Source organism: Pleurodeles waltl, chromosome 8 (genome assembly GCF_031143425.1).
Source record: "Pleurodeles waltl isolate 20211129_DDA chromosome 8, aPleWal1.hap1.20221129, whole genome shotgun sequence".
NCBI lineage: Eukaryota > Metazoa > Chordata > Amphibia > Caudata > Salamandridae > Pleurodeles > Pleurodeles waltl.
In genome coordinates, this window is record NC_090447.1 from 1185260359 (window position 1) to 1185285403 (window position 25045).

Consider the following 25045-nt stretch of genomic DNA (forward strand, 5'->3'; position numbering starts at 1 on the left):
GTGTCCTGAAATTATACTAAAACCTTCAGCTACGGGGAAGACTGGTTCATTTCTGTAGCACATGGCAGAGCCTTAGTATAAGACCGATGGATGCTGTAGGCTTTGTTTTGGTCATATATCATATTTTGTATACCAGTGTATTATGTGCAACTGTATAAAACCTTTTTGTTCCTTTCTTCTCTGTCCCTAACAGGATACATTTATCTGGGGCAATAGCCAGATCATCTAGGGCACATGTCTGTGACACAGGCCTGATAAATACTCAAGTGGAAGAAATCCTATTCCCAGTACTTCAAGGCTCTGATGCCACTGATGGAACTGGTTTGCAATACTGGCAGAGGTGGCTAGAAGGAGGGTTTTAGTGTTACTTCCTGCTACTTTGCCTCTCATGACGTGACCGAGGCCTCTGGCTAAGAATGTATGGCTACCCTAACAAACAGTCCCCTCTAGGATCACGGGACAAGGGCAGCTGATCTTCAAAGTCGAAAAATTGTAAGTTGGGTCATGGGTATTAGGCCTTGTTTTTCAGAATGTACAATTATATGCAAAAGCCCAATTGGGCATACTTGGTAGAGGCTTGCTTCTTCTCAAAGGTGGTGGTGTGAAAAAAATTGTTGGCTCATATGCTCTCAATATTGACAATGCACATTTAGTGGATGTACAACATAGAAGTTGAATGGGTGAAATGGATCTTTCCATTGTCTTCTGGCTCCTGCCTGCCATTGGAGAGGTTTGCTGCCCTCTGACACCAGTTCAGAGAACCATAAGAAATAGACTTCTACCCCATTCTGCATACGTTTCCAGGAGGAGGATGCGTAATTCTGTATCCCCCTTTTCTTCTAAACGTCATGGCGCTAGTGTAAGTTCTTTTCTAGTAGGCACCTCTGGTATTGCCTGTTCCTGGGTAAAGGGAAATGTTGGCCTTCCCCTACTCCTTCAGAGTGACGGGGGATTGGATATCACCTCTCTGCCAGATGGTTCTCAATTTTCTCTTCTTGTTCATGTAAGCCAGACTGAAGCTTCATTGATCGTGTGGGAAATTGGAATACTAAGCCCTCAGGGGCAGGGCTTATCAAAGGGAGTGCTTTCAGCAGTACAAACATGCATAAGGTCTTCCACGCTCCCTTCTCACAACCATCATAGAGTCTTTTTCATAACTTGGTTTGTATTAAGAGCATATCACTGGTGCAACAATTCCAGTTTGGCTTGGGATTGGTTCCAGTTGAGGTTTCGAAAGTGGGCTTCATTTTAGGATTAGTGATCCCACCCTCAGTCTTGTGGGCTATTAGGTGGGCACTCAGTGAACTCAGGCAGATTGGGATCTTCCTGAGCCCTGCCCTCAACTTCCATCCAGGAAGGTAATGATTGTTTTAATTCCTTGAGGAGGCTTCCTTGAAGTCCTTTACAGCCAGGACTTTTTTCATTGTCGCGCTTACATCAAATAAGAAGGTTCAGTGACTTGTAGAATCTAGAGGCCCAAGACTCTTACTTTGCAACATTTTTAGATGGATTTTAACTTAACTACAGACAAGCTTGTCCCCAAGGCATCTTAATTTCACAAAAATGAGATGTCTGCATTACCATTCATAAATACAGCTTTAAAATTGCTGTGGGAGCCTGTGTGTTTGCAGGGCAGAGTTATTGTATCAGGCTGGAACAGCTGCCATCTTTTCTTGCACCGGACATACATACATTTCAAGGACCACTCTGAAAGATATTCAGCCCTCAATACTGTTTTTATTCCGTGATCTGCTGTCTCAACAATAAAGAGGTGATCAGTCACTCAGTGGTTCTATCCTGTTCCACCAAAGTTCCACCCCAAACGAGCAAAAGAAAGACTCAATGGTGTGTAAGGCTGCACATGGGCTTACAATGTCACTTCACACTACAGGCTACACCAGAGGGATGCTGGAGAACTGGAATCGGGTATTAAGGCTTTGTCATCAAGGCTGGTGATACAACACAGATTATAGGAACTACATTTTACACGAGTATCCTTGGCATTTGTGGCTTGTTTGGAAAAAGCTGTATAATTAGAAGTGGGATACGGAAGATGCCAGGGAGGTAATACTTTGATTACCTCCTGGTGGTGTTATTTTTCAGTAAAGTCTTTCTAGCTGTGGTCTTGTGAACATCCCTTCTTCTTGTTGTAGGCTGTTGGCTTCTTTAGAGACACTTTAGATAGTTTACATAGGATAAGGCACAGAAATATGAGACTTTTACAGGCCGATGACCGGTAGTCAAAGATGCAGTCTAGAATGAAAGCCCGTATTATGTTTCTTTTGGTATAATAAGATTTATTTTGCCATGTTCCTTGTCTCTCACATAAGGATTGTCCAAGGATGACCGAATACAAGTAATGGGAGGTTTGCTAGGTAACCAAAGCATTAATAATGTCACAAATCAAAAGCCAATAGTTTCAACGGCTCTTTAGAGAAACAGAACACTGTAGGAACACTACAAATCATATTTTCGGCCAAATGTCAGTTTGACATGAAGAAATTGAGTTTCTGCCATAACAACATCCAATCTAATTAACATAACATTAAGAAAAGTATAAATATAAAACCATACTTGACATTCTTCAGATTCTTCCTCTGGAGTGATTGGTAGAATGGAAGGCTTTGGTGGCAGCTTGAGTTCATAGGACATTATACTCCACCTGAGGAAGAACGAACAGTATCAGAAGAAGGTTAATATAAAATATTTTTAAACATGTGCTCTTCATTTGTAGCATGTATTCACGGTCGGATGTCTCACAAAGGCGCCATCTGTTGAGTGTTTCTAGACAGATAGTGAAATGAGTCCTATAGTTCTAGGATTTATCTGCAATTTAAAGAGAGGTCTCATTTGCCCAGAGAAGCGTGTTTGCGTCTATTTCAAAATACTACACATGGACATATGAAACAAGCACGTAATAACAACTAGCTTTGTTAATGTATTTTAGGCATATTTTACAGCAGTGTGGTGTGCAGTGGAGTGCCATGGCATACAGTGATGTGGAGAGACGTAGCTTGGAGTGGTGTAGAGAGAAGCGGATGCAGAGCATAGTAGAAGGTGTTGTGTACAGTAAAGTAGAACAGAATGCAGTGGCATATAGTGGTGCAAAGCAGGGTACAGTGGTGCAGACTGGAGTGACAGAGTGCAGTGCATACAGTAGAGTGGTGTAGAGTAGATTAGAGTGAAGAGGCAGAGACTCGAGTGGTGCAGAGTACAGTGGAAAAGAGTGCAGTCGCAAAGCGTGCAGTGGTGTAGAGTAGAGTGCAGTGGCGTAGAGTGGTGCAGAGTACTGTGCAGTGATTTAGAGTGCAGTGCTGTAGAGTGGTGCAGAGTAGAGTACAGTGGTGTGGAGTATTGCAGAGTAGAGTGGCCTAGAGGGCAGTGGCATGGATTGGTGTAGGGTAGAGTGCAGTGGCATAGAGCACAGTGGTGCAGAGTTAGTGCAGTGGTGTAGACTGTAGTGGCATAGAGTAACATGTACTGCAGCAGTGCAGAGTAGAGTTGCATAGAGTGCAGTGCCATAGAGTGGTGCAGAGTAGAGTGCAGTGGCATACAGTGCAATGGCATTGAGTACAGGATAGCAGGGTATGAGAGAAAAGAAGTGACATGGAAGGGGGGGCTAGTGAGAGGGAAAAGCCGCAACATGGTCTAGGGAAAATTAGCATCATGGCGGGGGTGGACGGGTGGGAGGGAAAAGTAGCAACTTGCCGGGGGCGGGTGGGAGGGAAAAGTAGCAATCTGGCGGGGGCCTTGGCATTAAGGAAAAGTAGCAACTTGGCAGTGGTGGGAGGGAAGGAAAAGTAGCAACTTGGCAGGAGTGGGAGGGAGGGAAAAGTAGCAACATTTTGGGAAAAGTATCAACTTTGGCAGGGAAAAGTAGCAACTTGGCGGGGCTCGGTGGGAGGGAAAGCAGCAACATGGCTGGGCGGGTGGGAGGGAAAGCAGCAACATGGCTGGGCGGGTGGGAGGGAAAGCAGCAACATGGAGGGGGTGGGAGGGAGAAAAAGCATATACATGGCAGGGCGGGTGGGAGGAAAAGCAGCTATATGGCAGGGACGGGTGGATGGCAGAGGGGACTGGGAGAAAAAGCAGCAACATGGGGGGGCGGGTGGGAGGGAAAGCAGCAACATGGCGGAGGAAGGGTGGGTGGGAGGGAAAGCAGCAACATGGCGGAGGAAGGGTGGGTGTGAGGTAAAGCAACATGGCGGAGGAAGGGTGGGTGTGAGGTAAAGCAACAACATGGCGGAGGAAGGGTGGGTGGGAGGGAAAGCAGCAACATGGCGGAGGAAGGGTGGGTGGGAGGGAAAGCAGCAACATGGTGGAGGAAGGGTGGGTGGTGGGAGGAAAAGCAGCAACATGGTGGAGGAAGGGTGGGTGGGAGGGAAAGCAGCAACATGGTGGAGGAAGGGTGGGTGGGAGGGAAAGCAGCAACATGGTGGAGGAAGGGTGGGTGGGAGGGAAAGCAGCAACATGGAGGAGGAAGGGTGGGTGGGAGGGAAAGCAGCAACATGGAGGAGGAAGGGTGGGTGGGAGGGAAAGCAGCAACATGGCGGCGGAAGGGTGGGTGGGAGGGAAAGCAGCAACATGGTGGAGGAAGGGTGGGTGGTGGGAGGAAAAGCAGCAACATGGTGGAGGAAGGGTGGGTGGGAGGGAAAGCAGCAACATGGTGGAGGAAGGGTGGGTGGGAGGGAAAGCAGCAACATGGAGGAGGAAGGGTGGGTGGGAGGGAAAGCAGCAACATGGAGGAGGAAGGGTGGGTGGGAGGGAAAGCAGCAACATGGTGGAGGAAGGGTGGGTGGGAGGGAAAGCAGCAACATGGTGGAGGAAGGGTGGGTGGGAGGGAAAGCAGCAACATGGTGGAGGAAGGGTGGGTGGGAGGGAAAGCAGCAACATGGTGGAGGAAGGGTGGGTGGGAGGGAAAGCAGCAACATGGTGGAGGAAGGGTAGGTGGGAGGGAAAGCAGCAACATGGCGGAGGAAGGGTGGGTGGGAGGGAAAGCAGCAACATGGCGGAGGATGGGTGGGTGGGAGGGAAAGCAGCAACATGGCGGAGGATGGGTGGGTGGGAGGGAAAGCAGCAACATGGCAGAGGGCGGGTGGATTGGGAGGGAAAGCAGCAACATTGCGGAAGGGAAAGCAGCAACATGGCGGAGGGCGGGAGGGAAAGAAGCAACATGGCGGAGGGCGGTTGGGTGGGACGGAAAGCAGCAACATGGCAGTGGCCGGGTGGGTGGGAGGTAAGGCGGCAACATGGCGCAAGGCGGGTGGGTTGGGAGGGAAAGCAGCAACATGGCGGAGGGCGGGGGGGAAAGAAGCAACATGGTGGAGGGCGGGAGGGTGGAAGGGGACGCAGCAACATGGATGAGGGCGGGTGGGTAGGAGGGAAAGCAGCAACATGGCGGAGAGCAGATGGGAGAGAAAGCAGCAAAATGGCGGAGGGCGGGTGGGTTGGAAAGCAGCAACATGGAGAATTAGGGAAAGCAGCAACATGGTGGAGGGCGCGTGGGAGGGAAAGCAGCAACATGGTGGAGGGCGGGTGGGAGGGAAAGCAGCAACATGGTGGAGGGCGGTTGGGAAAGAAACAACATGGTGGAGGGCGGGTGGGAGGGAAAGAAACAACATGGTGGAGGGCGGGTGGGAGGGAAAGCAGCAACATGGTGGAGGGCGGGTGGGAGGGAAAGCAGCAACATGGTGGAGGGCGGGTGGGAGGGAAAGCAGCAACATGGCGGAGGGCGGGTGGGAGGGAAAGCAGCAACATGGCAGAGGGCGGGTGGGAGGGAAAGCAGCAACATGGCAGAGGGCGGGTGGGAGGGAAAGCAGCAACATGGCAGAGGGCGGGTGGGAGGGAAAGCAGCAACATGGCGGGGGAAGGAAAGCAGCAACATGGCGGGGGGGAGGGAAAGCATCAACATGGCGGGGCGGGTGTGAGGTAAAGCAACAACATGGCGGGGTGGGTGGGAGGTAAAGCAACAACATGGCGGGGCGGGTGGGAGGTAAAGCAACAACATGGCGGGGCGGGTGGGAGGTAAAGCAGCAACATGGCGGGGCGGGTGGGAGGAAAAGCAGCAACATGGCGGGCGGGTGGGAGGGAAAGCAGCAACATGGCGGGGGCGGGTGGGAGGGAAAGCAGCAACATGGCGGGGGCGGGTGGGAGGGAAAGCAGCAACATGGCGGGGGCGGGTGGGAGGGAAAGCAGCAACATGGCGGGGCGGGTGGGAGGGAAAGCAGCAACATGGCGGGGGCGGGTGGGAGGGAAAGCAGCAACATGGCGGGGGCGGGTGGGAGGGAAAGCAGCAACATGGCGGGGGCGGGTGGGAGGGAAAGCAGCAACATGGCGGGGGCGGGTGGGAGGGAAAGCAGCAACATGGCGGGGGCGGGTGGGAGGGAAAGCAGCAACATGGCGGGGGCGGTGGGATGGAAAGCAGCAACAGGGCGGGGGGCGGGTGGGAGGGAAAGGAGCAACATTTGGGAGGGAAAGGAGCAACATGGTGGGGGGCGGGTGGGAGGGAAAGGAGCAACAGGGCAGGGGCGGGCGGGAGGGAACGGAGCAACATGGTGGGAAAGGAGCAACATGGCGGGGAGCGGGTGGGAGGGACAGCGGCAACATGGCGGGCGGGTAGGGAGGGAAAGCAGCAACATGGCGGGGCGGGCGGGAGGGAAAGCGGCAACATGGCGGGGGCGGGCGGGATTGAAAGCGGCAACATGGCGGGGGCGGGCGGGAGGGAAAGTGGCAACATGCCGGGGGCGGGCGGGAGGGAAAGCGGCAACATAGCGGGGGCGGGAGGGAAAGCAGCAACATGGCGGGGGCGGGAGGGAAAGCGGCAACATGGGGGCGGGCGGGAGGGAAAGCGGCAACATGGGGGCGGGCGGGCGGGAGGGAAAGCGGCAACATGGGGGCGGGCGGGCGGGAGGGAAAGCGGCAACATGGGGGCGGGCGGGAGGGAAAGCGGCAACATGGGGGCGGGCTGGAGGGAAAGCGGCAACATGGGGGCGGGCGGGAGGGAAAGGAGCAACAGGGCAGAGGGCGGGTGGGAGGGAAAGGAGCAACAGGGCAGGGGGCGGGTGGGAGGGAAAGGAGCAACAGGGCAGGGGGCGGGAGGGAAAGGAGCAACAGGGCAGGGAGCGGGCGGGAGGGAAAGGAGCAACAGGGCAGGGAGCGGGAGGGAGGGAAAGGAGCAACAGGGCAGGGGGCGGGCGGGAGGGAAAGGAGCAACAGGGCAGGGGGCGGGAGGGAAAGGAGCAACAGGGCAGGGGGCGGGTGGGAGGGAGGGAAAGGAGCAACAGGGCAGGGGCGGGTGGGAGGGAGGGAAAGGAGCAACAGGGCAGGGGCGGGTGGGAGGGAGGGAAAGGAGCAACAGGGCAGGGGCGGGTGGGAGGGAGGGAAAGGAGCAACAGGGCAGGGGAGGGTGGGAGGGAAAGGAGCAACTGGGCAGGGGCGGGTGGGAGTGAAAGGAGCAACTGGGCAGGGGCGGGTGGGAGGGAAAAGAGCAACTGGGCAGGGGGCGGTGGCTTGGGAAAGGAGCAACTGGGCAGGGGGCGGGTGGGAGGGAAAGGAGCAACAGGGCAGGGGGCGGGTGGGAGGGCCCGGTGGGAGGGAAAGGAGCAACAGGGGCGGGTGGGAGGGAAAGGAGCAACAGGGGCGGGCGGGAGGGAAAGGAGCAACAGGGCAGGGGCGGGTGGGAGGGAAAGGAGCAACAGGGCAGGGGCGGGTGGGAGGGAAAGGAGCAACAGGGCAGGGGGGGTGGGAGGGAAAGGAGCAACAGGGCAGGGGGCGGGTGGGAGGGAAAGGAGCAACAGGGCAGGGGGCGGGTGGGAGGGAAAGGAGCAACAGGGCAGGGGGCGGGTGGGAGGGAAAGGAGCAACAGGGCAGGGGCGGGTGGGAGGGAAAGGAGCAACAGGGCAGGGGCGGGTGGGAGGGAAAGGAGCAACAGGGCAGGGGCTGGGAGGGAAAGGAGCAACAGGGCAGGGGCGGGTGGGAGGGAAAGGGGGGGCGGGTGGGAGGGAAAGGAGCAACAGGGCAGGGGCGGGTGGGAGGGAAAGGAGCAACAGGGCAGGGGTGGGAGGGAAAGGAGCAACAGGGCAGGGGCGGGTGGGAGGGAAAGGAGCAACTGGGCAGGGGGCGGGTGGGAGGGAAAGGAGCAACTGGGCAGGGGGCGGGTGGGAGGGAAAGGAGCAACTGGGCAGGGGGCGGGTGGCTTGGGAAAGGAGCAACTGGGCAGGGGGCGGGTGGGAGGGAAAGGAGCAACTGGGCAGGGGGCGGGTGGGAGGGAAAGGAGCAACTGGGCAGGGGGCAGGGGGCGGGTGGGAGGGCCCGGTAGGAGGGAAAGGAGCAACAGGGGCGGGTGGGAGGGAAAGGAGCAACAGGGGCGGGAGGGAAAGGAGCAACAGGGGCGGGCGGGAGGGAAAGGAGCAACAGGGCAGGGGGCGGGCGGGAGGGAAAGGAGCAACAGGGCAGGGGGCAGGCGGGAGGGAAAGGAGCAAGAGGGCAGGGGGCAGGCGGGAGGGAAAGGAGCAAGAGGGCAGGGGGCGGGCGGGAGGGAAAGGAGCAAGAGGGCAGGGGGCGGGCGGGAGGGAAAGGAGCAAGAGGGCAGGGGGCGGGCGGGAGGGAAAGGAGCAAGAGGGCAGGGGGCGGGAGGGAAAGGAGCAAGAGGGCAGGGGGCAGGAGGGAAAGGAGCAAGAGGGCAGGGGGAGGGAAAGGAGCAAGAGGGCAGGGGGCGGGAAAGGAGCAACAGGGCAGGAGGCGGGAAAGGAGCAACAGGGCAGGGGCCGGGTGGGAGGGAAAGGAGCAACAGGGCAGGGGGCGGGTGGGAGGGAAAGGAGCAACAGGGCAGGGGGCGGGTGGGAGGGAAAGGAGCAACAGGGCAGGGGGCGGGTGGGAGGGAAAGGAGCAACATGTGGGTGGGAGGGAAAGGAGCAACATGGCAGGGGGCGGGTGTGAGGGAAAGGAGCAACATGGCGGAGAGCAGATGGGAGAGAAAGCAGCAAAATGGCGGAGGGCGGGTGGGTTGGAAAGCAGCAACATGGAGAATTAGGGAAAGCAGCAACATGGTGGAGGGCGTGTGGGAGGGAAAGCAGCAACATGGTGGAGGGCGGGTGGGAGGGAAAGCAGCAACATGGTGGAGGGCGGGTGGGAAAGAAACAACATGGTGGAGGGCGGGTGGGAGGGAAAGCAGCAACATGGTGGAGGGCGGGTGGGAGGGAAAGCAGCAACATGGCGGAGGGCGGGTGGGAGGGAAAGCAGCAACATGGCGGAGGGCGGGTGGGAGGGAAAGCAGCAACATGGCGGAGGGCGGGTGGGAGTAAAAGCAGCAACATGGCAGAGGGCGGGTGGGAGTAAAAGCAGCAACATGGCAGAGGGCGGGTGGGAGGGAAAGCAGCAACATGGCAGAGGGCGGGTGGGAGGGAAAGCAGCAACATGGCAGAGGGCGGGTGGGAGGGAAAGCAGCAACATGGCAGAGGGCGGGTGGGAGGGAAAGCAGCAACATGGCAGAGGGCGGGTGGGAGGGAAAGCAGCAACATGGCGGGGGAAGGAAAGCAGCAACATGGCGGGGGGAGGGAAAGCATCAACATGGATGAGGGCGGGTGGGTAGGAGGGAAAGCAGCAACATGGCGGAGAGCAGATGGGAGAGAAAGCAGCAAAATGGCGGAGGGCGGGTGGGTTGGAAAGCAGCAACATGGAGAATTAGGGAAAGCAGCAACATGGTGGAGGGCGCGTGGGAGGTAGCAGCAACATGTTGGAGGGCGGGTGGGAGGGAAAGCAGCAACATGGTGGAGGGCGGGTGGGAAAGAAACAACATGGTGGAGGGCGGGTGGGAGGGAAAGAAACAACATGGTGGAGGGCGGGTGGTAGGGAAAGCAGCAACATGGCGGAGGGCGGGTGGGAGGGAAAGCAGCAACATGGCGGAGGGCGGGTGGGAGGGAAAGCAGCAACATGGCGGAGGGCGGGTGGGAGTAAAAGCAGCAACATGGCAGAGGGCGGGTGGGAGGGAAAGCAGCAACATGGCAGAGGGCGGGTGGGAGGGAAAGCAGCAACATGGCAGAGGGCGGGTGGGAGGGAAAGCAGCAACATGGCAGAGGGCGGGTGGGAGGGAAAGCAGCAACATGGCGGGGGAAGGAAAGCAGCAACATGGCGGGGGGAGGGAAAGCATCAACATGGCGGGGCGGGTGGGAGGTAAAGCAACAACATGGCGGGGTGGGTGGGAGGTAAAGCAACAACATGGCGGGGCGGGTGGGAGGTAAAGCAACAACATGGCGGGGCGGGTGGGAGGTAAAGCAGCAACATGGCGGGGCGGGTGGGAGGTAAAGCAGCAACATGGCGGGGCGGGTGGGAGGAAAAGCAGCAACATGGCGGGCGGGTGGGAGGGAAAGCAGCAACATGGCGGGGGCGGGTGGGAGGGAAAGCAGCAACATGGCGGGGGCGGGTGGGAGGGAAAGCAGCAACATGGCGGGGGCGGGTGGGAGGGAAAGCAGCAACATGGCGGGGGCGGGTGGGAGGGAAAGCAGCAACATGGCGGGGCGGTGGGATGGAAAGCAGCAACAGGGCGGGGGGCGGGTGGGAGGGAAAGGAGCAACATTTGGGAGGGAAAGGAGCAACAGGGTGGGGGGCGGGTGGGAGGGAAAGGAGCAACAGGGTGGGGGGCGGGTGGGAGGGAAAGGAGCAACAGAGCGGGCGGGTGGGAGGGAAAGGAGCAACAGGGCAGGGGCGGGCGGGAGGGAACGGAGCAACATGGTGGGAAAGGAGCAACATGGCGGGGAGCGGGTGGGAGGGACAGCAGCAACATGGCGGGCGGGTAGGGAGGGAAAGCAGCAACATGGCGGGGCGGGCGGGAGGGAAAGCGGCAACATGGCGGGGGCGGGCGGGATTGAAAGCGGCAACATGGCGGGGGCGGGCGGGAGGGAAAGTGGCAACATGCCGGGGGCGGGCGGGAGGGAAAGCGGCAACATGCCGGGGGCGGGCGGGAGGGAAAGCGGCAACATAGCGGGGGCGGGCGGGAGGGAAAGCGGCAACATGGCGGGTGCGGGAGGGAAAGCAGCAACATGGCGGGGGCAGGAGGGAAAGCGGCAACATGGGGGCGGGCGGGAGGGAAAGCGGCAACATGGGGGTGGGCGGGAGGGAAAGCGGCAACATGGGGGCGGGCGGGAGGGAAAGCGGCAACATGGGGGCGGGCTGGAGGGAAAGCGGCAACATGGGGGTGGGCGGGAGGGAAAGGAGCAATAGGGCAGAGGGCGGGTGGGAGGGAAAGGAGCAACAGGGCAGGGGGCGGGTGGGAGGGAAAGGAGCAACAGGGCAGGGGGCGGGAGGGAAAGGAGCAACAGGGCAGGGAGCGGGCGGGAGGGAAAGGAGCAACAGGGCAGGGGGCGGGAGGGAAAGGAGCAACAGGGCAGGGGGCGGGCAGGAGGGAAAGGAGCAAGAGGCCAGGGGGCGGGCGGGCGGGAGGGAAAGGAGCAAGAGGCCAGGGGGCGGGCGGGAGGGAAAGGAGCAACAGGGCAGGTAAAGGAGCAACAGGGCAGGGGGCGGTGGGAGGGAAAGGAGCAACAGGGCGGGTGGGAGGGAAAGGAGCAACAGGGCAGGGAAAGGAGCAACAGGGAAGGGGCGGGTGGGAGGGAAAGGAGCAACAGGGAAGGGGCGGGTGGGAGGGAAAGGAGCAACAGGGCAGGGGGCGGGCGGGAGGGAAAGGAGCAACAGGGCAGGGGGCGGGCGGGAGGGAAAGGAGCAACAGGGCAGGGGGCGGGCGGGAGGGAAAGGAGCAACAGGGCAGGGGGTGGGTGGGAGGGAAAGGAGCAACAGGGCAGGGGCGGGTGGGAGGGAAAGGAGCAACAGGGCAGGGGCGGGTGGGAGGGAAAGGAGCAACAGGGCAGGGGCGGGTGGGAGGGAGGGAAAGGAGCAACAGGGCAGGGGCGGGTGGGAGGGAGGGAAAGGAGCAACAGGGCAGGGGCGGGTGGGAGGGAAAGGAGCAACTGGGCAGGGGCGGGTGGGAGTAACAGGAGCAACTGGGCAGGGGCGGGTGGGAGGGAAAAGAGCAACTGGGCAGGGGGCGGGTGGCTTGGGAAAGGAGCAGCTGGGCAGGGGGCGGGTGGGAGGGAAAGGAGCAACAGGGCAGGGGGCAGGGGGCGGGTGGGAGGGCCCGGTGGGAGGGAAAGGAGCAACAGGGGCGGGTGGGAGGGAAAGGAGCAACAGGGCAGGGGCGGGTGGGAGGGAAAGGAGCAACAGGGCAGGGGCGGGTGGGAGGGAAAGGAGCAACAGGGCAGGGGGGGTGAGAGGGAAAGGAGCAACAGGGCAGGGGGGGTGGGAGGGAAAGGAGCAACAGGGCAGGGGGGGTGGGAGGGAAAGGAGCAACAGGGCAGGGGGGGTGGGAGGGAAAGGAGCAACAGGGCAGGGGGCGGGTGGGAGGGAAAGGAGCAACAGTGCAGGGGCGGGTGGGAGGGAAAGGAGCAACAGGGCAGGGGCGGGTGGGAGGGAAAGGAGCAACAGGGCAGGGGCGGGTGGGAGGGAAAGGAGCAACAGGGCAGGGGCGGGTGGGAGGGAAAGGAGCAACAGGGCAGGGGCTGGGAGGGAAAGGAGCGGCGGGTGGGAGGGAAAGGAGCAACAGGGCAGGGGCGGGTGGGAGGGAAAGGAGCAACAGGGCAGGGGCGGGTGGGAGGGAAAGGAGCAACTGGGCAGGGGGCGGGTGGGAGGGAAAGGAGCAACTGGGCAGGGGGCGGGTGGCTTGGGAAAGGAGCAACTGGGCAGGGGGCGGGTGGGAGGGAAAGGAGAGACTGGGCAGGGGGCGGGTGGGAGGGAAAGGAGCAACTGGGCAGGGGGCGGGTGGGAGGGAAAGGAGCAACTGGGCAGGGGGCGGGTGGGAGGGAAAGGAGCAACTGGGCAGGGGGCGGGTGGGAGGGCCCGGTAGGAGGGAAAGGAGCAACAGGGGCGGGTGGGAGGGAAAGGAGCAACAGGGGCGGGCGGGAGGGAAAGGAGCAACAGGGGCGGGCGGGAGGGAAAGGAGGGCAGGGGGCGGGCGGGAGGGAAAGGAGCAACAGGGCAGGGGGCGGGAGGGAAAGGAGCAAGAGGGCAGGGGGAAGGCGGGAGGGAAAGGAGCAAGAGGGCAGGGGGCGGGCGGGAGGGAAAGGAGCAAGAGGGCAGGGGGCGGGCAGGAGGGAAAGGAGCAAGAGGGCAGGGGGAGGGAAAGGAGCAAGAGGGCAGGGGGAGGGAAAGGAGCAACATGGCAGGGGGCGGGAAAGGAGCAACAGGGCAGGAGGCGGGAAAGGAGCAACAGGGCAGGGGCCGGGTGGGAGGGAAAGGAGCAACAGGGCAGGGGCCGGGTGGGAGGGAAAGGAGCAACAGGGCAGGGGGCGGGTGGGAGGGAAAGGAGCAACAGGGCAGGGGGCGGGTGGGAGGGAAAGGAGCAACAGGGCAGTGGGCGGGTGGGAGGGAAAGGAGCAACATGTGGGTGGGAGGGAAAGGAGCAACATGGCAGGGGGCGGGTGGGAGGGAAAGGAGCAACATGGCCGGGTGGGAAAACGGCAACATGGCGGGAGGGAAAACAGCAACATAGTGGGGTGTTGGTCTGCTAACCTCTTTATTGTGCTTACCAGGCACTTTATAACGTGGAAGATTAAATTTGATCACATAATGATCTGACCCTGTGATAGGAAGCGGGGATTCACTTTTCCTTATGTTGGTGTGCCCTACCTTATGTGTGGGTCCTGTCACTTTTTGTTTAAGCACATATGTCTCCATATCCACTAGAAGTTCAGCCATAGCAATGACGTCATTGTTCTCTCAATAGAAATTAAATTATCTAGGAGGAAGAACTTATTGGAAGACAGGATGTGAGGAGCAATGGAGTCAATTAATGCACGAGTACTGTTTGTATTCACACCAGGAGGGTGGTAGAGCAGCGCCACGCTCCAGCAATCAGTGGCGGGGATTGATATTTTAAAAATTCACATCTCAACCTAGTCAGTGAGAATGGTGTCAACTATCTCTACATTCTGAATCATGGAATGTGACTGCCACACCACCTCCAGGTCTCGCCTCTGGCTAGTTGGGCTAGAAAATAATTCTCTTGTACGGCCAATGGGATACAGAGGAACACTGTGGCATGTAGCCAGGTCTCAGTGAAGATGCATATCTTGGGGGGAAAGAGTTGTGATAAGATCCCATATTTCTGTGGAGTGTTTAACCACAGACCTGACATCACAATATAGGCCATTGATTTCCTGAGGAAAGCTACTGAAAGTGGAGTAAAATGTGCTTGCATCCTGCTCAAGAACCTCCAGAGGTTTTACCTTAGTTGAATCCGATGAGGTGGCCAGGAAAGCTGATGTTCTCCTAGCCCCTAATACTGGCGGGGTGGCAGAGCAGGTGAATCTACATTTCCTACAGTAAGTCGGAACTTCTAGTGCAGGTAGAGGCTGATTACAGCAACAAAATGGGGCGGTTGGTAGGCATTTAATATAACTCTGAGAAAGAGTAATGCCATGCCATATGGCTTATCATGGTGCAGAAGTCGCAAGTCAACAAGAGCAGCGGTGCTTTAGTCGTCTAGTGGCAGACAGACGCAGATGGGCTTGCCATTGCCCTGTCCGCACCCTGCTTCAGTTTTATAGGTATCTCCAAGCAGAGCAAAATGCCTAGACTGCCAATCTGCCGAAGATGGTGGCAGTCTAATGGCCCCAAAGGAAATGTAGCCTTGTGCAAAGAGCTCTCTCCGCAACAAACGGCAGAGTGCTGCAGCGGACCAGAAAGTGCCCAGCATTCTTTCTCATACTGTCAATACTAGAAAAAAAACTACACAAGGGAATGGGGAACTGCTAAAATGATGAAAATGAACAGGCTCTCCCCTTTTTTAGATATATATTTTCCTACTTGTTCTTCTAGGCGGGGAGGGGACAGGACTTTCCTGTTCCCTTCTGTATCTTAAAACAGAGATCTCCTCCAGTCCACCTAACCCTCCTGTTTTAGGCCTCTAAAAAGATAATAGACCATGAGTCAGATACCTTCAGCGCTTGGCTCTCATGCGTTTTATAAATGTTAACATAAGTAGGAATAGCTCCTGGCATTTAGTGGAAGGTTAAATACTTACATTAATACGGTGACAGTGATGGGCTTCTAGATGTAGTCATAAAATCCTTCCTTCCCTGCCTTCCTCAATTCTATGCCTAGGTTATTTGTATTGTTGCTTTCCTTTTCCTACTGTCTGCTTTCCTTACTGCACTGCCCACCATGCTTCCCTCTGTCTTTTTGTCCTTTGAGAAGTAAGGCCAAACTGAAGGTAGTATCACCGTAGGAGGAACCAGACCCAAACATCACCAGCGAGTGCTGCACCCTGTCTTTGTGATTCTCCTGCATGGTCACAGATCCAGTTGATGTTGGCTTAGTGACTGAGCTTTATGCTATAGATTAAAATTGCACCCAAGGAGCTGTGGTTCTCGTCACTCCTTTCCAATATTATACACAACCTGTATGCTTACTCACAAATTCAGTGTTTATGATTTCTGGCAACTTCAACCATTTACATTGATCATGTATTTTTTGTGAGGTTCAGTTCTATCCTTGGAGATGCCAATACATGCCCAGAGGCAGAGACTGAGTCCTAGAACAGTATGTTAGACCTTACAGTGCCACAGGAGTGGTCTATGCTTACACATGTTGGGTGATATCATGTGGTAGAGTGGCAGGTACAAGGACTGCCAGCCTGATCATGTTGCAACACAGGAGTTAAGGTAATGGAGAGCAGCTAAGTACATCTAGTAACAGACGCTTGAGCGAGGAGGGGACTATAGTAGTTTATTTTTATTAGTTTTATGCACTGGAAGGCATATGGTTGACCTAAACTTCCTTGTCAGAAGACTGCATGCTATCACTAGCAGAGCCAGGATTATGGAGAAATAGGTGTGAGCAGGAGGGTGACTGGGCAGCATTCTGCTCGGATTTATATAATGCATGCTCCAACCCCTGAGAGCTCGGTGTTTGTCACAAAGCACATCTACTCATGTATTTACGCCTTTGTGAAGGTTAATGTTGTTTAATCTACTCACAGACTATCACATACTTTAATTTGTCTAAAGTACTCATCTCTGCTTCTCCCACAGATCCGTTCTAGGGTGCTAAGATATGATTTGCTCTGCAGCCTAAACAAGCTGCCTGTGGCAGTTCACCAGTGAGACAATACTTAACCCAAAAGCATTAAGCAAATCAATTCTTCACAATCCAAAACTTGCCTTGCTCAGTAGGCACATCCAGCCGAAAAGCAAAACATCCCATTGAAGAGGTGTCTAGAGGAACAACTATGAGCATGGGCCATTGTTTTCAGTTTGAGATGGAGTGGTGCGTGTACTTTACACAGTGAAATAAATCTGGGTGTCCCAGATCACACATACCATACGGGCCTAATCCTGCGCCAGTTATTAAACTGGGTGAGGGAAGTCTGGGTATAGCAAGAGGAGTGGGTGAGTTTCCTGCTAGGTTCTATCTCCTTCTTGCATCTGGCGTCAAGAACATGTTTCATTGCTCACATAATTTCGCTTCCTCTTCATCTCTATTTTAGGCACTTGTTGTCACTGGTGTTCTAACAGCCTGCATGTCCTGTGCGGGATGTGCAGGCTGAGTATGGGCACTAAATTGATGATCTCTTTTTGAATCCTCAAAGGAGTAACACACTCAGGAGGACTTCAACATTCAAGCTGAGCAGAGGTATTTGGATATACACCTCATTTGCTTATGAGATCCTACATAGGGCTGGTCTTGTTACTTTTGTGATGTTTAAACTTCAGCATTATGATACCTGGTCCGATTACAGTGCTTTCATACTGTGGCAACGTGGATACTAGACTTTCTACTCAACCAGAACAGCACATGCATAAATTTCCCCAATACACAAACCAATAAAGTTAGGTTAGATAGGACACTGCCCCAATAAACAGACAGTCACAGCCAGGCTAAGGCAATGAGTAATTGGCCACGGCCAGGTTAGGAGACATGGCGCCGCAGGATCTAGAAACACCAGAGCCAGTTCTAGATTGTGCTAATAGATGAAGCTCAACAGGAACAATAAGGGATTGGACATAGTACTGTACATCCAAGATCAGTATGGTTTGTGGCCTGGCTATGGTGGTGATTCATTTTATAATGTTGAATTGTGAAATCTGGACTGACTGGTGCTTTATGTACTTGGCCATTATATTTATTGCCCTGAAAATCATTCTTTATGGGCCAATAGTGGTTGTCTTTGGTTCTGGATATAGTACAGAACTACTGGCTTGACTATGGCATTGTCTCTATGGCAGATGCGGGGTTCAAAAATATTACCTAGAGCAAAGCGAGTGTTCCATGCGAACAAAACTGATAGATTTATCTTGCATTCTCAGTTACAAGCCAGATCTACTGAATTTGATACTGCTGAAAAAGCGAGACCCGATAGTTTTGAAAATACTTGTTTTATTATGCTTTCCTGAGTTTTATTTTGTTCAGAACAATTTTTAAATGCATCTGCACTCATATAAAGAGTCTCCCAGCAATAGGAAGTTTGTGGTTAACAGAAGAATCAAGAACTCTTAGCTGATCTAAACATTAAGGAGTGAACAGTCCAGTTCAGAGGCAGTTCGAAAATTTAAGAAGATTTGGTTCAGATTCGCTATACAATGTTAGAGTTCAAAGGATAGGACTTTGCACCTGTAGAGAGCATCCTTCGCCAAGTTTGGTGTTCTCATTTTGTCACTGTTAGGGAAAGATAAAACGATCAAGTGACAGGTTCAGATGTATTTGCTGAGCTTTTCAATCAAGAAAGGTGTGCTAGAGCTATAAAATACTTTGTGCATTAAGGAGGCCGATTTAAATTGGATCGGCTTATTGCCAGGATCCCAATGCAACTAATTGAGATAGAGAATGGCAAAGTCAAATTTGTTCAAATAAACACAAGACTCTTCGCGGCATTCTGAAGCCGTTGTAAACACTTCTTCATAGTCCTAGACAGAGTTCACAAAATCCAGGAGGGGCTGGATGAGAGCATTAGCTACTATAACTCTGTGGAGGAATGCCCCAAAAGGAATGATTCTCCAACACAATCTCAAATGACATAGACAAGGTCTATTAACAGTGGCAGCTGATTAACTAAAAACAGCTTTCTATCAAGAATAATTCTCCAGTCATGGGCTGAGGAGATCGGTTACCGGCACTTGCCTAGAGATGTGGGCCAATCCCATCTATTTATTTTACTGTAAATGAGTAAAATTTCTTATTTGCTTGGATTCAGTTTTAGAAGTTAATCAGTTAATCTTCAGCCATGTCATCTTTGTCTATCATCCTTCACAAATCTATTCCCAAATTGGCGACAAGCTCAGTGTCCAAATCAGGTCTAAACTCTGCTTGTGGAGCCTTCAAGCACAGGTCATCTTCAATGACGCAGTGTAACAATTACATTTATGATTTTCAACCAAGATTAGAGATAGCTGGAAGGCAGTAGGAAGATGGGCTATTTTTAGGGTCCAGAGGATTCAAAGATGAGTTTTTAATTACGGGCACACAATAAAGTCTTTAAAGCATCCTCGGAAAGATGCTGCCAGTAAGGATCAATAGATAAACACTTACTCACTTGAATTTTACATCTTTCCCGAGAAAATTTGGTTATGGTTGTTTGATGAGCTCGTGAAGGTTGACTGTTAGTAACCAGATTAACACAAACTTCAGTAGTAATAAGGTTGATAGTAGAAAAGTTACTGACTTCAGAATAAGTGCTAGTTGAGGGAACTTCATGAATTCTCTGTACTAGCAAAATCCTCACTAATGTTTATGATTAATCCTGCCCATTCCTTTCTTCCAATACAATTTTTTTTTAATGCAATGTTAAAACAAAAATGCAAATGCAAACATTTAGTTATTTCTGTTTTGTATTTTTTCTATCAATATCTTTTTATTATTATTATATTTTTTTTTTTTTACATAATCATCAAGGACCCTAGCCTAGTGAAAAAGCTTGCTTCACTGTATAGTGCTGATTCTATCTAGAAATTAGAGTGTTCTCATCAAACCTCCAACATACCTTTCCTCCAATACATATGTATTTAAGCGGTTTATACCATGACCATAGTCAGCTTTCAGTCACCGAGGGGCCCCAGACATTACAAGTACATAGAGGTGTTGGGAGTAACTTGGTGGCCGTGTATGATGGATAGTACAGTCAAGCGAGGTGCTCAGCAACCAATCTGAGTTATTGCGCAGGAGCACTACATTGCCCATAAGTCATTCTAATGGGATTGTAGAGAGAGGTGTTGCACTAGCACTGAGGAAACAGACTTTAATAAAAGTAGCAAGAAGGCAAGCACAAAGCTAAAGACTATAGTACTACATAACCATGATGCCTTTACTTGTCTTACTTTACAGAATTGTGACTGTGCTTCTTCTTTCTATTACCATCACCAGCCCAATTAGGATAGTCTGTTTAAGCACGTCTTAGTACTGCCAAATTTTCTACCTGTTCTAGTGACTACGTCAACATTTTCCCACCTCTCCAACTAAGAGGCACCCTTTTTTTTTGCTGTTCTTCAGGCCAGAACAGTTTATGAGAAACTCTATACTTGGCTTTTTGTGATTTTCAAAAGGCAATGACTCATCTATCAAACATATAACCAGTGGTCAATGGTGCACAGTGCTTTCCTGGATGTTTTGTATGTTCAAAAATGTAGATCACTAATCTGAAATAAATTACCATGCGCAATCCATATAAAAATAGATATAATTTACTGTCGTTTTCAGAAAATCAGTAAATACATCACCAATAAAGCTTATAAAAGCAAGAGCGTAGGCAGTTGTATCCGAATTGGCATACAGAAGCAATCCAAACATCTGGAGGGCATTGAGCACTATCATTAATTATTTTTTTGCTCTGGTTTCAATAACAAAAACTTAAGAGGATTTGAAATTGCAAAGGCCAAGTTTTGTCTTGCTAGTACTTTACCTGTCCAACATTTTCGTACTGGCTCGTTCCAATTTTTCCAAAATTTGAGGCAGCTGAGTATCGTCGTCACACGCACCACCCCATCCGAGGACTCGGGCAAGATCGTTTCCAGTACCTAGCGGAAGCACTCCCAGTTGACACTGAAATGCATAAAAAAGGTCTGCTATTGTGAGGAACAACATGAAAACTTCACACTTTAAAAATAAATAAAGAACATATCAAATTGTTTTAATGTTTTGCATTTTGTCCATATTATATCACAGCTGGTGTAAATTTCAGCACTGGCTGAAATCAAGCACTGTTGTTGCAATGTTTGCCCAGCTAGCAGGTATTAAATTATTCCACCTCATTTAATGTACGTCAGAGCTCTTCTGGATGAATTTTGACTTTCAAACAATAGAATGCATGTGACAACACAATGAAGCTAATGCTCCATTTTTTCTTACTGGGTACTTTGCAACTGTAATTGTGCTGCTGGAAGGATACATGACCACGGCTTCCAGATTGTAGCTGAGGACTAAAAGCACAATAAAATGTTCTTTAGTAATTGTAATACTATTACTAACAAAAATAATGATAACGCTGATAATAAATGAGGATAAAATAGGTGTGTGCCCTTAGTTGCCTCTTCCACATTCCACTATTAAGAGCGTAAAAACGAGTGAAAATATGGTCCTCAAAAGCAAAAGGCTCTTATATTAGACACACGCAGTACCCATTGACTAAACCACTCATACTCATGAAATACCAGAGCGCGTAAGTGTGTTTTGTGAGCAGTGCTTCAGTTTATGTTTTGGAGAGAATGGCTTGCCTAATGCTTGGAAAGTCAAACAATTTAGGAAAAGCGAAGGTGCGGCCATGCTTGTATATTGCAGTTGTTTCCTTGTCAGTTTGAACAAAAGAGCAGTCAATCAGATCCGTGGGAGTCCCTACCTTGGCACATTAAATGGAGAAGATGGGGAAGAAATTCAAAGGGAAAAATAACCATCAGCCACTTCAAGAATACTTTTTAAATGTAAAATTTTAAGCATCTAGGAGTTTAGGAAATATTTGATCTCTTGGATCTATGATTGGTTACCTCACTTTTTTTTTTAGCTGTTTCTGACAGCAAAAATCCCCAAAGAACCAACGGTCCTTTTGAAGAACCAAAAGTAATATACACTACCACCAAAGATTTTTTTTACTCCTGCTGTTGTGTGCCATAAAAGCACTTTGGGTCTTTTACCCCTTTTGGTTGTCGGTAGAAAGGAGTAACAAGAGGCAGAGACTAGTGTATCCCAATCTGGGCAATGGAAGTGTTGCCTCATTTCTTCAATAGACCACTGCAACTGCAGTAGCACGCACAAGCTATTGGCCTTAATAATGTAACAACTTAGGCCTAAACATGTACATTTTCTTTTCTGTGTAGATATGGTTAAAGCAGTTATGGTGCATAAACTTGCCTGTTTGTGCAAACTGAGCTTGTCTATTTCTGACAAAACCCAACCGACACTTCCATCTCCTCCACAGACGAGGATCCGAAAATTGTCAAACTTCTGAAACAGCCGTAAACTGTAAGAAAAAAATATTATTTTCACTGAATGATTAATGGGTCCCTCCCACAGGAAAAAATCTGCCAGTAACTTGTCATATACGAGAATGAACGAAAATGTAGAATTTAGCAGACATTGTCATTTACACAATTGTTCCGGTTAATGAGCATGCACATTGTCGTCTTAGAGGTTTTTCTCAATTTAAAAATTCAATTTAAAACGCTTCTGTTTCCTCAGTCAATGCTTGTTGTAAATACTGACCCATGAAGAAATACAATGAATTAAAAATTATAAGTAGAAAAGAAAAATAAATTATAATAAGCTTGGCCTTCATTTTCCAATTACTGGATGCTCTTATGTGATAAAAAAACAAAAAAGGACTTCCATTAAGGCAGATGTCCATGTAATACACTCTGTCGTGTGACGTTCTCCTGGTTGCCAGGTGTGACTGAGGAAAGACTCTCTTCTTTAATTACAGGGCACGTCCAAGTCTTTTGCTGTCTTCAAAAATAGACAATCTAGCTCAAAAGAGGGATGAGCTAGGACTAGGTGTTGAGCACAGTTCTGTTTAAAAGAATAATTCCTGTCCAAATGCAGAGTATACAGCTAAGTGCCAAGAAGAGGTATTGTATTTGGTCCTGAACCTTAATAAATAAGAAATATCGAGGAACCTTTTCATAGAGTCATTTTGGATAATGTAAAGTAATGATCCTGTAGTACTCATTTATGTACACGCCAACGTGAATTAGTCCTAAAACATATAAAACGAGAATAATTATATACAGTTAGTAAAAACAGAAATGGCTGCCCGCTTTGCACTTTTACTAATTTGGAGCTGGGCGTTTTTGGACTGATTTATAAGGGCATGAAAGAGTACATATGCAAGAGTACTCCCCAAACTACTAAACGCTTTAGGAATCGGCGGCCTGTCTTCAAGTAAGGTTAACTACATATCATGGACTGCGCCTCCAAGGACATCCTTTGCAAAATGTTCTGCATCTTGCTTTTGAGGGGTTCAGCAGATGAAATCACATCAGAGGACATCCCTACTGAAAGCGTCCTTTTGTGATGACAGGCCTGAAAAGAACACAGCTTTGCAACCACCAACATACTGAAAACAATGTCACGCATGACTAGAGAAAATCAGAAAAAAATCAAAGTCTATGAGCTAAACACTTTACCTCCGTTCATGAGCTCTGCAATTTGTTTACCTGTTTTCTGTGTGTCTGAACTTTTGGGAGCCTGAGGACTAATACAGTTCACCTGGGGAAGTATCAACAAATTTGTTCTTGTTCTAAAACCAGGCATCATTTAATGTACTTATTTTTTTTATTATACTTAAGTATTTCAAAGAAAATCAAATGCTTACCAAAATTCTGTGAGATTTACATGAAAGACCTCAGAGTAGATCATTTAAATAATCAGTAACATTAACGCACAATTTTCATGTCACTGTTTCCAGTTCAAGGAAATCTACTACAGCCTTAGTTATTTTGCCCTTTCAGAGAACCTGGCTGACCACCCTCTGGTTGAGGGTAGAACATTTTGATCCCACACCAATTACTCGGCTTACTTCAGCTGACTTTCCAGAGCAGGATAGATGTTAAAGTGTTACTCACAGCTACTAAGGATATGTATGATCTACAGCTGGTCCCAATACTAGCTGTAAAATGTTAGCCTGAGATGGCTATTAAGCCTATTGCACAGAATAAAGAACAATGAAACTGCCATAACCACCCATACTGATTAACATAGCCCTCTACAGACCCTTCGGTTGACAGGGCACCCCATCCTCCAGGGTCCTAAATTCTCCTTAAATCCTTTGAGTATCAAGGAGTCCAGGGGTCCTCTCCCTATCCCTCATCATTCTGTTTTACCCCACTGCAACCAGAGCAGTCTTTTCTTTATCCATAATGTCTGAGCAGTTTAGCAGTTAAGGCAGGAAGTATTTGTAAAACATGCACATTTTGCAATGTTTAGTTTATAACTTTTCTTTATGTGGCTCTGCTAGGCCCCGGAAGGTGTCTAAGCGCTGTACGAATACATTCATTTAGATAATCAAAGACTTACAGAACCATTTGCAGGGGAGATAAATATAGAGGGTGCATGCAGTAAAAAAGGATAGCACATTTGAGGTTAACAGCTGTACAACAGTAAAGCAGGGAGCAGAAGTACATGGTAAGGATCACAAGTAGTCCAGTAGTAATCAGAAGAGCTACGTGCAAGCTACTGAAAGATGTAGTAATCTCTAGTTATCAGTTGTCCGATAATAATGCAATGAAGAATCAACATCACCATTGATAGCAGCATTGCACCAATAATAAAGAGGATATGATATGGTATGTGTAACAGAAGCAAATATGAAAAGTACAGGAGATTGACACTAGCATCCACTTCAAAACATTGTGGAAATTACACCAATGCATATAGTGCAACACAAACCAGTATGATATAATCATCAGGAATATTAACATGAGGGTAATTAAGTCACTGGAGGCTCACAGTGGTTAGTGTTATGGTTGGTTAAGAAGAATCGAACAATTACTGAGAGATTAATTCAACTCGTAACTTAGAGATTCTGCTGAAGTTCTATTATTAGGGAAATATTTGGAGACTATAGCATGGCAGCCCGGTCAGAGGGAAGGAGCTACGAGTGGTTTGTGAAAGTAGGAGAAACTATGGTATTACATGTGTTGAGGTTACGTAAAATCCAGGGCAAAGGCACTGGGCTAGAGTGAGAATGTTGTCTGTGCCATCAGTCTTAAAGTATAGCTGTGTTTCATCTGCTTATAAGCCTAAGTCAATAACAGCTTTGGAGAAGATCTCACCCAAATGTTAAACATACAACTTGAAATGGAAAAGAACAAGAATGGAATCTTGTGAAACTTGAATAACGATGGTATCCATACAGTTACCTGTTTTAATGCATCACAATCTGTATACATTCCTTAGGGAAATCATATTTTTTGTACACAACTCAATTACATCCATGGCATATATACAATGAAACGTTATTTGTCATCTATACAGATATAGGCATTCCTCTCATACTCACCCTAAGTGGGGTCCTCCATTCATTAAATCAAACACCTGAGCGGGATTTAGTAACTGCTTGAATCGTCGGAGAAACTTTACTCCCTGATTATCACCACTCTTAGAGTTCACAAACACTAGGAGTGGGCTGGCACAGGATGGAGGACATGTTGCTTTCCAGAATCCTAGGAAAGGTACGGGGAAACAAGGCAAACGATTAGAGATGTTCTTATAGTGAAGATAGAGAGCTAAAACATGTATATGTACGTACACCATCAGCCGTGGTCCTGGCACTGCAAAGCCATTCATATACATTAACACCAAATAGCAATTAAAGAGGCATCCATATTTCAGTACAGACATATAATCCTGAAAGTTTGGGAAAAATGACATTTATGCACACATCCAGTAACACACAAAACACAGTGGTTAATGAGACAGTTCCAAAGCTGTGATTTCAGATACGCAACTTCTTTTTGCAAAAAGATGAACATTAGCCCAAGTCTGTGCCAATATATATATTAAATGCCACTTTCTATTGCAT

The 25045-nt window shown here is 50.9% G+C and overlaps 1 protein-coding gene across 4 annotated transcripts in view; it reads right to left on the reverse strand.

The window, feature by feature from the left end:
* Positions 1 to 25045, reverse strand: part of DGKH (diacylglycerol kinase eta) — a 661954-nt gene that overhangs the window by 259020 nt on the left and 377889 nt on the right. For all 4 annotated transcript variants that reach the window (XM_069205429.1, XM_069205427.1, XM_069205431.1 and 1 more), the window contains 4 exons: positions 24524 to 24686; positions 21379 to 21487; positions 19937 to 20076; positions 2575 to 2662 (listed from right to left, as the gene is read on the reverse strand). In XM_069205429.1, coding sequence (XP_069061530.1) covers positions 2575 to 2662; positions 19937 to 20076; positions 21379 to 21487; positions 24524 to 24686 — 500 coding nt within the window. The remainder of the gene's footprint in view (positions 1 to 2574; positions 2663 to 19936; positions 20077 to 21378; positions 21488 to 24523; positions 24687 to 25045) is intronic.